Genomic DNA, 13,375 nt, shown 5'->3' on the forward strand with positions numbered 1-13,375 from the left:
ACTTCCTTTAAATCTTGAAGCCTGTGTTTCAATTGGTGCTGATGCATTGTGCCTCACAGTATAAGGCTCTGTTTTCAAAATGTTATTTGGCAGCGCAAACAACGGCGAATTGATAGTTGAGATCTAATTTGCATATTTTTTTAAACCTCACTAATAGACCGACCACTGAGAAGGAAATCATCTTGTGCAATGGAACCTTAAACATCAATGTCCATGTACAAAATATTTTCATATCTATATTTAAATGTGAACTAATTTGCAGTAGGTGTAGACCTTTAAGGGAAATAATTTAGTTTGACTTGTGTTCTGCCTTTTCCCACTCCACCTTTGCATCAAATAAGACACATGAGAGATGTACATCTGGCAAATTGATTGGGAAATACTTAGAAATAATTAATTTGTGACATGGCCAAATGTATTTGTATTAGGTCAGCCTATCAAGGTGGGTGCGAAAGATCCCACAAAATGATCTGATAAGAGAAGTTTCTCCTGGTATCCTGGGCAAACAGAACACTTGATTAATTTATTTTTCATGGCGTGGCGATTTATCCACCTTTGCTACTGCAAATGGCTGCTGTGTTTTGCCTATATAAACTTGATATTAAATATTTATGAATACATTAGACATTTCAAATTGATAAGGCACTACATTCTTTACAGAATGCAGTACATTAAATTGTACTTTTCTTTTACAGAATGCATTACAGAAAGATTTTTCCTGCAATAAAATTGAAATAGAATGCAGCTCACACTGACCACAGGATTAATTTCAGTTTAATGGATTTCACAAACTGGAAATCACTTTAGTAATGCAACCCAAATACTTGCCTGCTTACAGCAAATCATTGGACTTGGAATGGAAGGTTGAAGTTAATATAACAAATTAACTGCAATCTGTAGCACCACAAAGATCTGATCGCTGCTCGGTAGTGTATTGAAATGAAGTTAGACTAAACAATGAAAAGTTCAACCATAACACAGGGTGAAGCAATGATGGCAGAATAGTGGTGCAAGTAAGAGAACTGAGTAGATCATGAAGTCATTAGGGAAAGAATAGGCCAGAGTTTTTAATGGCTCAGTGTTGGACTATGACCTCTCTTGTTGTTACTTGGCATATGTTTCTGGTTCTTGCGTAAAAAGGTGCAGTACTTCCAATTCAGCACAGAGGAAAGAGGACAAGATCATTGGTGTCTCACCTCTGTGGCTTGATTTTGGTTAGATTTCATCTCTTGGGAAAAGAATGAATGTGCTCAATACAATAAATTGAATTTTAATTGGATTACATAGCCTGGAACTCAGTGTGTTAAAGAGGGGGTTTGTAATGAAAAAAGGCAAAACCTATCAATTTGGAGAGGGATACCAGCTAGATTATTTTCTTCACAATAACCTTGCATACAAATGGCACTGTGATGTATCTAATTTGATTTACATGTTACCGTCAGTTACTAAATCACAGAAGATTTGACAAACCTTCTGATAAATTACAGCTGAGAGACAACTTCAAACATTCATCATCTGTGAGGGCAATCTCACTCTGATTCCAACATGCATCTGAGAGTGCAACCTATCAACTTCACTCTGATCCTTAGAGCAATTACTTAAATTGAGCCAAATGACTATCTACATGTTATGTATCACATTAAAAAAAACATGTGATGGTGGGACAGGAAATATGGTTTGCCTACATATCTGTACTAGCACTCCACATTATTTCATACTTATTATTTATTTCCAGATCATCATTCTTTATATTGGTTTCTTTTACAGAACCTTCATTGTCTGCCTTGTGATTCAGGCGGGCACGAAGGGATCACATCCGTCCCCTTGCCCGAGTGTCAAAGAAATGTGTTTTTCACTCAGTTATCCTAGTTTATATTCACTCCTCATTCAAATTTTGTCTATCTTCAAATTCATTGGCTACTTCATTCTTGTTTGTATGAAATTGTTGGCACAAATTATCTACTGCATTTGCCAATGTTCATTGTAAGAACACTTGATTTCAAATCAATTTTATTGTTGTAAAGTGCTTTGAAATGATTTATTTTACAAGAAAGGCATTATATAAATGCAAGTATTCATTTAACAGATATGGCTGGATTGTTCAGAATTATATCTTGCACCTCAAATTATATTTTATGCATGAAAATCTATTGCTCAGAAAATAGTAACCAGAGTCCTCATGTGGGTTTGTTCATCAAGTGCCAGAATGCCTTTGCCTTTTTACATTCCATATGATTTGGGCAAATAAAACAATGGTGTAATAGATCATTCTACCCACTTCACAAATGCCTGAAATGACAGGTTTTCACTTTTAAGATTTTAGTAGATACAGTGCAGAGGAATAATTATTCATGATATATTTACACCTAACTTTACATTTAGATTAAGGGCTGCATTTTTATATTAAAAAAAAGTACACTAACAAAATGGTTCCATTCCTCCAGAAAGCCTTTCAGTCAGAGAAAAGTGATGATTAATTAACTACATCCAAATTGTGGCTATTCCCATGCATGATTTATATTACACGCATGAGATTGACCAATTTTTGCCTCCGTGTTATTGCAAAATAAATGCTTGCAAATGCACAGCCACTACAGTTTGTGGAACATCTGGTGAAGTGCTTCGAGAAATGATAAGGCACTATATCAAATGCATTTGATATAACGCTTTATCACATCATCGAGAAGTCTCAAAGCACGTCACAGAATATACTTATAAAGTGAATTGACTGTATATTTTGTGGGCGAAACACGGCAGCCGATTGCCCACAGCAGTGTCCCGCAATCAGTCGTGGATTGCGTGATCAAATTATTATTATTTTCTTTTGAAGGGATTATTATCTCCACAAAGGCGATCCGCCAATCGACTAACAACCGGATTCCTACTTACTGCTGGGTGAACAGAGAGGCGTGTGGAGTAAGGAACATTGCCTAATGTTTTGCTCTGCCCAGGATTCGGACCCGGGTCCTCTCGCTTGCACAAAACGCACAGTCACTCCACTTCGCAGCGTAATCCCGCGAAGCACTCTGAGGCGTCTCTCGACCACGTGATAAGGCCGTATCAAACGCGAGGATCAGTAGTAGTAGTAGTAGTATCGTCCCGACGCCGATACCGGATACGGCGTATTTTTCACCAGTTTGTCTTAAAACCGCAACCACCCCCCCCACCCCCCTCCCCACCCCCCACCCCACTCCCCACCCCACCCCACTCCCCACCCCACCCCCCCACTCCCCACCCCACCCCCCACTCGTTTGTTCCAATGAACGGATCGACCGTTTCCAAACATATCGTTGCTTTTGTTGCGTAGCTCATAAACATCCTCGGTCCTGAAGCCTCTGGGCACGGCCACCCTCACACCCACACCCCCACACACACCCCCACACACACACCCACACACACCCCCACACACACACCCCCCCCTCAGCCACTGAGTCAGTCCCATGGCAACAAGTCAACAAAGGGTTCAAAAAAAAACCCTGACAACGGTCACGAGGCCAATGCGCTGCGCGCGCCGCACGTCCGCCGCCGCCGCCCTGACGTCACAAAGGCCCCGCCCCGACGACGGCGGCGCCGCCCGAGGAGGGGGAGGAGCTCCCGCGAGCTCCCCGCCCCTCCCCTCCCTCCCTCCCTCCACCAGCACCACCACCCCCACGCCGTCCGTTGAAATTTAAATCGGACCAATCAGCGGGGGCCGTCACGGGGCGGAACTGGCCGTCCACCACTCAGGTGAGGCGTGACGCGGCGAAGGGGGAGGGGGCGGGAAAAAAAAGATAAGCTCGCGACAGGAGAATTTTCAAATACGCTGCCCGTCGCTAACGGTTCCCGATCCGCCAAACGGGCGGAAGGAGGAGGAGGAAGGTGGGGGGGCAGCGGCCATACAGACGCAAACGGCGGTAACGGCTAACGAGTGGCCCCGGGGGGAAAAGGGGAGGTGAGCTGAGAATAAATGACCCGAAAGAAAGAAAGAAGGAAAGGGAGGATAGAGAGAAAGAGGGAGGTTTTTTTTTTGTTGTGTGTGGATCATAAAGGCCGAATGTTGAAAGGGAAATGCGCGCCCTCGTCTTCCTCCACCTCCACCCTTCCCTTTCTGTATCGCTGCCGGTGTGCCGAGGGAGGAATGGGGGGGCCCACTTTACACAATGAAGCCTGAACTCCTCCTTCTCTCCCCCCCCCCCACCCCCCCCCCCACCACCCCAACCACCCCCATCCCGGGCCCAAGACTGGCTGTTTGCGGACGGACGCTTTGAATCGCGCTGGCGTCGCAATTTCTGTCGTCGTTGCGCAGTCACAGTTTATTTTGATCTCCACCTACACGTATATATATATATATATCTAATATACTCTTCTCTGTGTGTGTGTGTATATATATGTTGTATAAGTAGGCCGAGGCCGCCGCCTGTTTTAGTCTCGGGAGGGGAGGGAGTAGATTGTGAGACGGGGGCAACCGGCGGTTTGGTTTCTTCTCCCTCAGACCGCCCCCCCTTTCGTTATCACGGTGCTCGGTGCCGGTGGCCGTCGCCCGGGGTTGATCGTTCGCAGCTTCGAAAACGCAAAGGGAAGCGTTTACAAGGGGTTGTGCGGGTGTTAATAGCGGAGAGGCTTGAAATCCTGTGCCCTTCCCCTCCTCCGCCCCCCCCCCTCCCCCCGCGCCTCCCCGAGCACTTGAACGGTGTTATTTTTTGTGTTACAATCAATCTCACACACACACGGAGGTTTAAATATCAGCTGAACTCCCCCCCCCCCCCCGCTGTCTGGTAACGACGCTCTTGTTTTTAATGTCCATTGAGTAACAAAAAAGAAAGGCCGAGCACTTTCTTTCACCCCGGCCTGTGGATGGGGCCCTGCCCCCCCGCCACACAGCACCCGACTCGGCGGTGGTTTGATGAAGGCATCTTGTGTGGTTATCTTTTTAAATGAGTCTGGCCCCTGCTTGTATTGTTTTAACTTGTGAAACCCATCCGCCGAATGAGCCCACATTAAGTGTGGGGGGTGGTAATGTGAAGCCTGTCGAACATTTGACCCGAATGTGCTGAATCTGAATGGACAATAAGCGTCCTACCAGTTAAGCCGCCCCCACGTACATTTATTTCCATTTCTCCAGGTGATGGATCTGCAACACAAGCCGTCAAAATAAAGATAGTGGATTTAAACGTGGTGGGCGGGATCACAATAACCCCGTATTGGTCTGACTTGTGTGAAGTGCAGCCATTTTCACCACCCGGGGTCCTTGGCTGCCCTGTGAAATGTCAGTTTGGAATTGGTTAATCAATTACATCGCTGTGAAAGCACAATGTGTAGCAAACAAGCCCCGTAATCCCCCAAACTCAGATTGTTTATCTGTCGGTTTTTTTGTGTGGGGGGAGGGAGGGGTAAGCAGGGTCTCTTTGGGAGCTGAGATGGCTGCAAGGTGACAGACCTGCTTTGGTAACAACGTTCCAGGCAGGTCTGCAGTATTGCTGATGACAGACCAGATAGTGCTCATTGGTAGGATTTGGACTGGCAGGCTGCTCTGGGGGCAGGGATTCGTCCCACTCGGCTCCTGTTAATCCTCCAAAACAAAGCTGTAACTGTTAGGATGGTCCTAGATGTGTGAAACAAATGGGAGGCATGCCAGACAGTGCATTCAAAAGCAAGATGTGCGGTTTTAGCTGGTTGAACTCCAGCAGCACCCACACACTATAGAGCTTGTGTGCCTTGGGGTGGCTCTTGCCAACCTGTGCTGTAACTCCCAGGAATTAGTTAAGCGTGGTGTATTCCTCTAGAGAGAGAATGCCCATTCTATTCCATACTGAAAATTTTTCATGAGTGAGTGGCAAACGTATTGGTTTGGATACTTGAGTATGGTGATGGGTTTCTACTTGTGTCAGACAACTGGTTTACCCCCCAAAAAATTAAATTGATGTTCCAGGAATTATTGTTTTCACCTCTGCCACATTGCCCACTTGCATTTCTATCTTACCAAATGTAGTCAAAGCCGTTATTCATACTTTTGTTGCCTCCTGCCAAAACTTCTCTAATGGATCCCCTTCCTGCACTAGCCATAAACTCAAGTTAATTAAAAATTCCCTGTCAATGTCCACCCAATCATGGGAGCCCTCACCTGGCTTCTACCAGGTCAATTTCTGTTACTTCTTCCCATGTCTTCCTGTTCTTGTACTGCATTCTTGATCCATACACCAAAGATAATGTAGAAAGGAATTGCAAATTAGAAAGGAACTTTTCAGGCTCTGTAGTTTCTAAATTGGCTTTGACGATGTCTAATGCAACTTTTATAGACCTTTATATACTCAACATATCTTAATTCTTTTTTCCTGTATAGTCTTTCAAGAAGCACAGTAATTTGCTGCATCACAAGAGTGCTTTTGTTTCAGAAGAAGTGTATGGGGATAATATTTTCAAATAGTTTCTTTGAAAAGGGAGAGGTTGGTGGAATGACCCAACACTATGCAACATATCTATTATGAGTGATTGAAAGTTGCTTTCTTTTCTTCATCATTGTCATTTCTGTCTTTAGTTTATCTGTTGTGTTTCAAATTTCTTACAGTGAGAATTGTTTGTTTTCTTTCTTCTTGTGATTCTTCATGTTCTATTCCCTCTTTCCACTATGCTTACTAAGGTTACTTCAAGCTGTTTTTGAAACACTAGTGAATGGGATGCCTTGAAATCCATTCCTTTCAATTGAGCTAGAGGGAGCAATTTTGAATGTCAACAATGGTAAATCATGTTGGGAGGAAGGTTTAGAGCAGCAAGGTTGATCGTCACAAGGCAGCTTTCCTGTGATTGCCTTTGATAGCTGTAGTAATACTTTTGTTAAAAAATGATGAGTAGTATTGTCCTGTGGAGTGTGGAGTCCTGTAGCTTAGTGGTTAGAGCACTTGCCTTGAAACCGAGAGCACCTGGGTTTGATTCCTGGGCAGGGTGAAATGTTGGGCATGTTTCCTTTCTCCACACACCTCTGTTTAACTAGCAGTAAGTAGGACCCAGTTGTTAGTCAATTGGTGAATAGCGTTTTTGAAGATAATAATCCCTTTTTTTTAAAAATGGTGGTCACTCAATCAGTGACTTTGTGGGACACTGCTGTGCGCAATTAATTGGCTGCTGCAATTCGCCCACAAAATATACAGTCAATTCGCTTTATAGTATATCCTGTGAAGCGCTTTGAGATGTCTCGACATATATATCAAATCAAATGCAAGGATTATTATTATGGAAAACAATTGTGTTCATACAGAGCAAACAGTTAAGACAAAGCATTCACTTGTTCTATGAAAATAATGCTCAATATAAAGGTTTTGTATTGCAGCATTTTTAAATTGTGAGAACAGTGAAGCCTAGATGAAAATGGAGAAATGTAAATATTTTCATCATTAGTTATGTAATCATTGTAGTGGTGTTTATTTTAACAGGTACCTTTTTCTTTTATCCAGGTCGATGTACAGGGTTATATGATGGAAATGTAACATTCTCTAATTCTTCTTGTGTACTCGGCAATATAATGTCTCACCCAGAACTAGATTTTTTTTATTCAGTCAGCTCATTTTACATGTTGTGGGATATTTCTGCGACAAATTAATAATGGTTAATCCTGCAATTCTTTGCATTTGATTAGCTGTTTTGTCTACAATAGTCACAGCATTTGAAAATTAACCAGTTGTGTTAATTAATTCATGGTACATTTGTATTAATTCATGCAATTATATATTCCGATTCCCAGATTTCTGTCATGAGAGGTTATAGTGCTGGAAGATCAGCAGTGTTGGGAAGCTGAGGTAGTTGATAGTGGAGAAAGATACAATACAAAATGACATTTGTAAAGTACCTTTCACGTCAGCAGGATGTCCCAAGGCACTGAACAGTCAGGGATGAGGAAATGGGACTCGGGTGGGCTGGGGGGTGGTTGGGATCAGGAAGGCTGGAGGGTAGAGAGGGTAGCCGAAGGCACAGTTGAAGAGGAAGGTCTTGAGGCATGCCCTGAAGGAGGGAAGGGAGGAAGCGAGGCAAAGGGAGTGTGGGATGGAGTTTCAGAAGGTGGGGACAGAGAGGCTGCAGGCCGGACCGCCATTGGTGGGGCAGGCCAGGCAGGGGTCATGGAACAGTTCGGAGCCTGCTGAGCGGAGGGAGCGGACAGATTAATAAATTGGTTAGCAGGTCGAAGAGGTAGGAGGGATAACAATAATAATAATCCTTGCATTTGATATAGCGCTTTTCAGGTCTTCTAGACGTCCCAAAGCGCTTCACAGAATAGACTGTAAATTGACTGTATATTTGTGGGCGATCGCGGCAGCCAATTGCGCACAGCAATATCCCACAGTCGTAGATTGAAAATGACCAATTTATTATTGTTTCTGGTTTTGGGGGGATTATTATTAGGCGTGTGGAGTAAGGAAACTTGCCCAAGGTTTCGCCCTCTGCCTGGAATTGAACTCAGGTCTCTCACTTGCAAAGCGAGTGCTCTAACCACTGAGCTACAGGACACCATATAGGACTCCACACATATCTATATATATATATATATAACTAACAGGATAGGTTAATAGAGGCGAGTCTCTATTAACAAATGCCAGAAATTAAAAAGTACAGGTTGAGCCAGATCAGGCAAAGACAGGGTCAGCACATGAGTGTGGGAGGAGAGCAGCAGTAGTCAAAGGAGGAAGAAGGATGTGAAATTTCTATTGAGGGATTGATAAGAATGCAGAAAGAACATTGGTAAGAAGAAGAATATGATGTATAAAGTTTGAAAGTCAATGATTTAAATTTGTGAGGAGAAAAATTGACCTCGGTGACAAACTGATAATTGTCTCCCATCAAACTGCAATTTATTTGAAGCTTACACATTCCAATCTGAGTATTTAACTTTCATCAATGAGATTTGTGGACCTCTTCTGAATATAATTAGAAACCTCTGTTCTAGGCCATTGACAGGTGGGTTAGCTTACTTTAATTTTTAAGGCAGTTAGGACAGGGTTTTAACAGGAAGTGAAATCTATCTGATCTATACAGTACTTGCTGTTTAAGATTTGCAGGAGCTTATTACAGTCTTTCTGACTTCAGTGCTGCATGGAAACTGCTTTAGTCTTCAGAAGTAAGGATATTGATTTTGATTCCTGGAAACTGATGTAATTCAGTTGGTCTACCAGCATTTTAAAACTTTTTCAAGTCTGTGAATATCACCTTGCAAAAGCAAGCTAAGACAATTTTGTTCTGCTCTCAGTATTTCAGGATAAATATAACTGATTACGAAGGCGTAGTAGAACCTCTTAAAGAGGTTTGGAAAGCAATATCGTGAATATAAACTAATGAATATTTATTAACTATATTTATTCCTATGACAGGAATAAGGCAACCCATTGAACACATCACATTGTCGTCATGGCGGATGAAAGTGAATGGATGAAGCTGCCAATTGACCAGAAGTGCGAGCATAAAGTATGTGCAACACGCCTTTACTGCATCCATTTTGTCTTTCTTGAAAAACATTTGTATGACGTACTATATGTAAATAGCTCCGGATACTTATTGTGAAAATGAAAAATACTTAATTTCAGATCTGGAAAGCTCGATTGAATGGCTATGAAGAAGCTTTGAAGTTGTTTCAGAAGATTAGTGATGAAAAAAATCCAGAATGGGCAAAATACCTTGGCTTGATCAAGAAATTTGTAACCGACTCAAATGCTATAGCTCAGTTGAAAGGACTGGAAGCAACATTTGCTTATGTACAACGTGCCCATGTTGCAGGAAAGTAAGTACCTTTACAATATGATAAACCTTCAATACCCTAATATGAACTAAGGACTATTTTGTATGGCGCTATAGTAAGTGCTAAAGGGTCAGGACTTCAGTACTTGTGGCTTATTTCTGTACTATTTGTGACAGGATCACAAATTGCTTTAAATGAAGCCTTTAATGTGTCTTCTTACCAAATAATTGCACCTCGGAGTTGTCTACGGTTGAATTGGGTGAAGTGAAATAATAATAATAATAATCCTTGCATTTGATATAGCGTTTTTCACGTCGGGAGGACATCCCAAAGCGCTTCACAGAACACACTGTAAAGTGAATTGACTGTATATTTGTGGGCGAACGCGGCAGCCAATTGCGCACAGCAATGTCCCACAAACAGTCGTAGATTGAAAATGACCAATTTATTATTGGTTTTTGGTTTTGGAGGGATTTTTATTAGGCTCTGTGTGGAGTAAGGAAACTTGCCCAAGGTTTGGCCCTCTGCCTGGAATTGAACTCGGGTCTCTCACTTGCAAAGCGAGTGCTCTAACCACTGAGCTACAGGACTCCACAATGATGAATTGTACTCAATACTTTTCTCTTATAATTACAGAACTGCTGGAGAGGTGGTGTCAGGAGTTGTAAATAAAGTATTTAACCAGCCAAAAGCCAGAGCAAAAGAATTGGGGATTGACATTTGTCTGATGTACATAGAAATAGAAAAGGCTGAGCCAGTTCAAGAAGAGCTACTTAAAGGATTGGACAACAAAAACCCCAAGGTTAATGTGGCCTGTATAGAAACTATAAGGAAGGCACTCAGGTAAATATAGAATTAGTAATGGAGAAATATATATATGGGAAAGTAAACTTTCTTTCTGATGTATTGATGTTTTGCACTGTTTTATTTTTAGATCTTGATTTAAGTCAGAAAATTGCCTAAAGTTACATAGTTGCAGTTAGTGTCTGCAATAAATTTATTGTCTGGTTGGAACTCGTAACTGCATCATTTATAGATTTGTATTACATTTGCATTTTACTCAACTTTAACGAGTGCCTAGCAGCAAATCCACATTGATATAATAATAACTTCTAAAGCTTTTCTCAAATTTTTTTTTAAGTGAATTTGGTTCTAAAATAGTGCAACTGAAGCCAATTGTCAAGGTCTTGCCAAAATTGTTTGAATCGCGTGAAAAAGCAGTTCGAGATGAAGCCAAGCTGTTGGCAGTGGAAGTCTACAAGTGGATTCGTGATGCCTTGCGACCACCACTGCAAAATATCAACAGTGTGCAGGTATGAGTTGTGTTCTTGGATGTTTACTATTAGGTATTAATGCTGTACATTGCTATGCTATATGCCCATGATTTCTAAATTTAAATGTTATGGGAATTCAGCAGCCAATTTGCACTTTTTTTCTCTACTCAGCTGAAAGAACTCGAAGAAGAATGGGTTAAGTTGCCAGCTACAGCTCCGAAACAGTGCCGGTTTCTGCGATCTCAGCACGATCGCAAACTTAAATTTGAACAGCAGCAAGCAGCAGGCGGTGATGCCGAAGGTCAGTAAAATGCTGTAGTAGGAAAATGGGTAAATTGGTCAAACATGGATGTGTATTCAATGTTTTTTTGGCAACTTGCTGAATTGCTGTTCCTTTCATTTTTGAAGATGAGCACTAATATTGGCACGTTTAAGATCCCATTTGGAAATAAATATGTGATTGGATACTAATTTGATTGCTAAATTTGGAATAATGAACATGCATTTATCAAATCTAGTTTATATGGCGAGTTTTGTGCAGCAATTTACAAACCAGAATCTTGGCCTTATTACATATTTTGCTTTTGTTTTGAAGACATTAATTTGAACTTTTAACATGCATTTAGGGTACGTGTAGAAAAGAACCTTGTTCATATTTAAGCAAAAATGAACTGCACACACTAGCAGATCTGATAGGAAAAGTTTGATCGATCAATCCAATATCTCATTCCTTATGAAAAATTATAATTCATACTAACTAGAAATTTAGGAGGTCATAAAGTGTTATGAATTAGAGTAATTGATTTATTTAGTATAACATTCAAGTTCATTTTTGAAAGTAAGATTTAAACGTGTAATGAAGTTAGATTAACATTGGTGTCATTTTGTATTTGTTGAGAATAACCAAGACTGGTCATTATATAATTAAGAGATTATACAAACTGCCCAATTGTCATTTTGTTTGTCTCAAAAGTCTTTCTACGTTCTGCCCGTGTTGTGATGGGAAATCTAGAGAACAAACTTGACTTGTCTATCTGTAAAATAGCTATTTGACCATCCGCCTCTCTGAACTAACAGTCTTGAAGGGATGATGTGTGAGTTAGATTATCACGCACAACAATGTGTCCCAATTGCAACTAACTGCACACTGTCAACATGTTCTGAACGCAGAATTATCCCCACCCACCCCATAATCTATTATTTTTTAAAATAATCCATTGCTCTAACTTTTAAAAACTTTATATTTTTAAGATCAAATTCACAGTGATGCTTGTTGTGTATCTTAGATGGTGAGGAAGATGCAGCACCTATTGTGGATGCTTATGATCTTCTACAGTCTGTTGAGATTCTTTCAAAGCTTCCAAAGGATTTTTATGAAAAAATTGTAAGTATACATTTGGTATGCATTAAAAAATATTTAAATCTTTAGTACATTAATAGCACTTTTGTCTGAGTCAGAAGGTTCTGGAGTCAATCTCCACATGGGGATATTGAACTGGTATAGTCCAGGCTGATATTCCAGTGCTCGGGGTGGGGCAGGGTGGTGGGTGCATCGCTCCATCTGGCCTTATCCCATCCTACCTATGCAACATCAAACGATACCAAACAGCTACTTTCTTCACTCAGCATGCGTCGGCCTTTTTAATGTCCCCTACCCTATGTTTGCATTGGGGCTTTCAGTCCATCTGCCCCCTCTCTCTGGAACTCCATTCTGGAGTCCCTCCGACTCGCTTTCTCTCACCTCTTTCAAGATCCATCTCAAGACCTACCTCAGACATTGCTTTCGGTCATCTTTCAGCTCCTTTCCCCCATCACCAGGCTTGTTAAGCTGTCTTGGGACGCCCTCTTGACATGAAAAGCACTATATAAATGTTGTGTTACCATGCTTGTTAAAGTTCTGTGTACTGCTTAACTGCCCTCAATTCTTTCTTAATATAAATAGGAGGCTAAGAAATGGCAAGAGAGGAAAGAAACTCTGGACGCTCTTGAGGTGCTTGTGAAAAACCCCAAGCTAGAATCTGGAGATTATACTGATCTTGTGAGAGCACTTAAAAAGGTAATTACAGTTGTAACATGTCAATATTGAATCCATTCACCTCAGCCTGGGTGTAAATGTTAAGTTGTGCTATCCTAATCTTTTCCAAAATAAATTGTTTTTTTCCCTCCTATCTTTGAAAGAAAAAAATCTGTTTTTATTTTATGGATAATTAACTTTAATGATCCTTTAATTTTCATGTAGAAGTTTTGAATATTTCTTTCTCTGCTCAATAAGAGAACAATGAGTGATGATAAAAAAATCAACTTCATAGTAGCTGGTCATAGTAGCTGGAATCGAGCAAACTTTAATACTGATCACTACTAACAGCAGTGATCAGAATTGGTTGGGCAGCAATATTTTTTTAAA

The 13,375-nt window shown here is 41.2% G+C and overlaps 1 protein-coding gene across 2 annotated transcripts in view; it reads left to right on the forward strand.

Moving 5' to 3' along the window:
• The first annotated feature begins 3,756 nt into the window (after positions 1–3,756).
• ckap5 (cytoskeleton associated protein 5) overlaps positions 3,757–13,375 on the forward strand; it is a 33,248-nt gene continuing 23,629 nt past the window's right edge. For both annotated transcript variants that reach the window (XM_007887658.2, XM_007887659.2), the window contains exons 1-8: positions 3,757–3,931; positions 9,333–9,426; positions 9,546–9,739; positions 10,334–10,540; positions 10,839–11,010; positions 11,143–11,272; positions 12,258–12,355; positions 12,914–13,027. In XM_007887658.2, the coding sequence (XP_007885849.1) occupies positions 9,370–9,426; positions 9,546–9,739; positions 10,334–10,540; positions 10,839–11,010; positions 11,143–11,272; positions 12,258–12,355; positions 12,914–13,027 (972 nt within the window). In that variant the 5' untranslated portion in view covers positions 3,757–3,931; positions 9,333–9,369. The remainder of the gene's footprint in view (positions 3,932–9,332; positions 9,427–9,545; positions 9,740–10,333; positions 10,541–10,838; positions 11,011–11,142; positions 11,273–12,257; positions 12,356–12,913; positions 13,028–13,375) is intronic.

The sequence above is a fragment of the Callorhinchus milii genome, unplaced genomic scaffold, assembly GCF_018977255.1.
Source record: "Callorhinchus milii isolate IMCB2004 unplaced genomic scaffold, IMCB_Cmil_1.0 Scaffold17, whole genome shotgun sequence".
NCBI lineage: Eukaryota > Metazoa > Chordata > Chondrichthyes > Chimaeriformes > Callorhinchidae > Callorhinchus > Callorhinchus milii.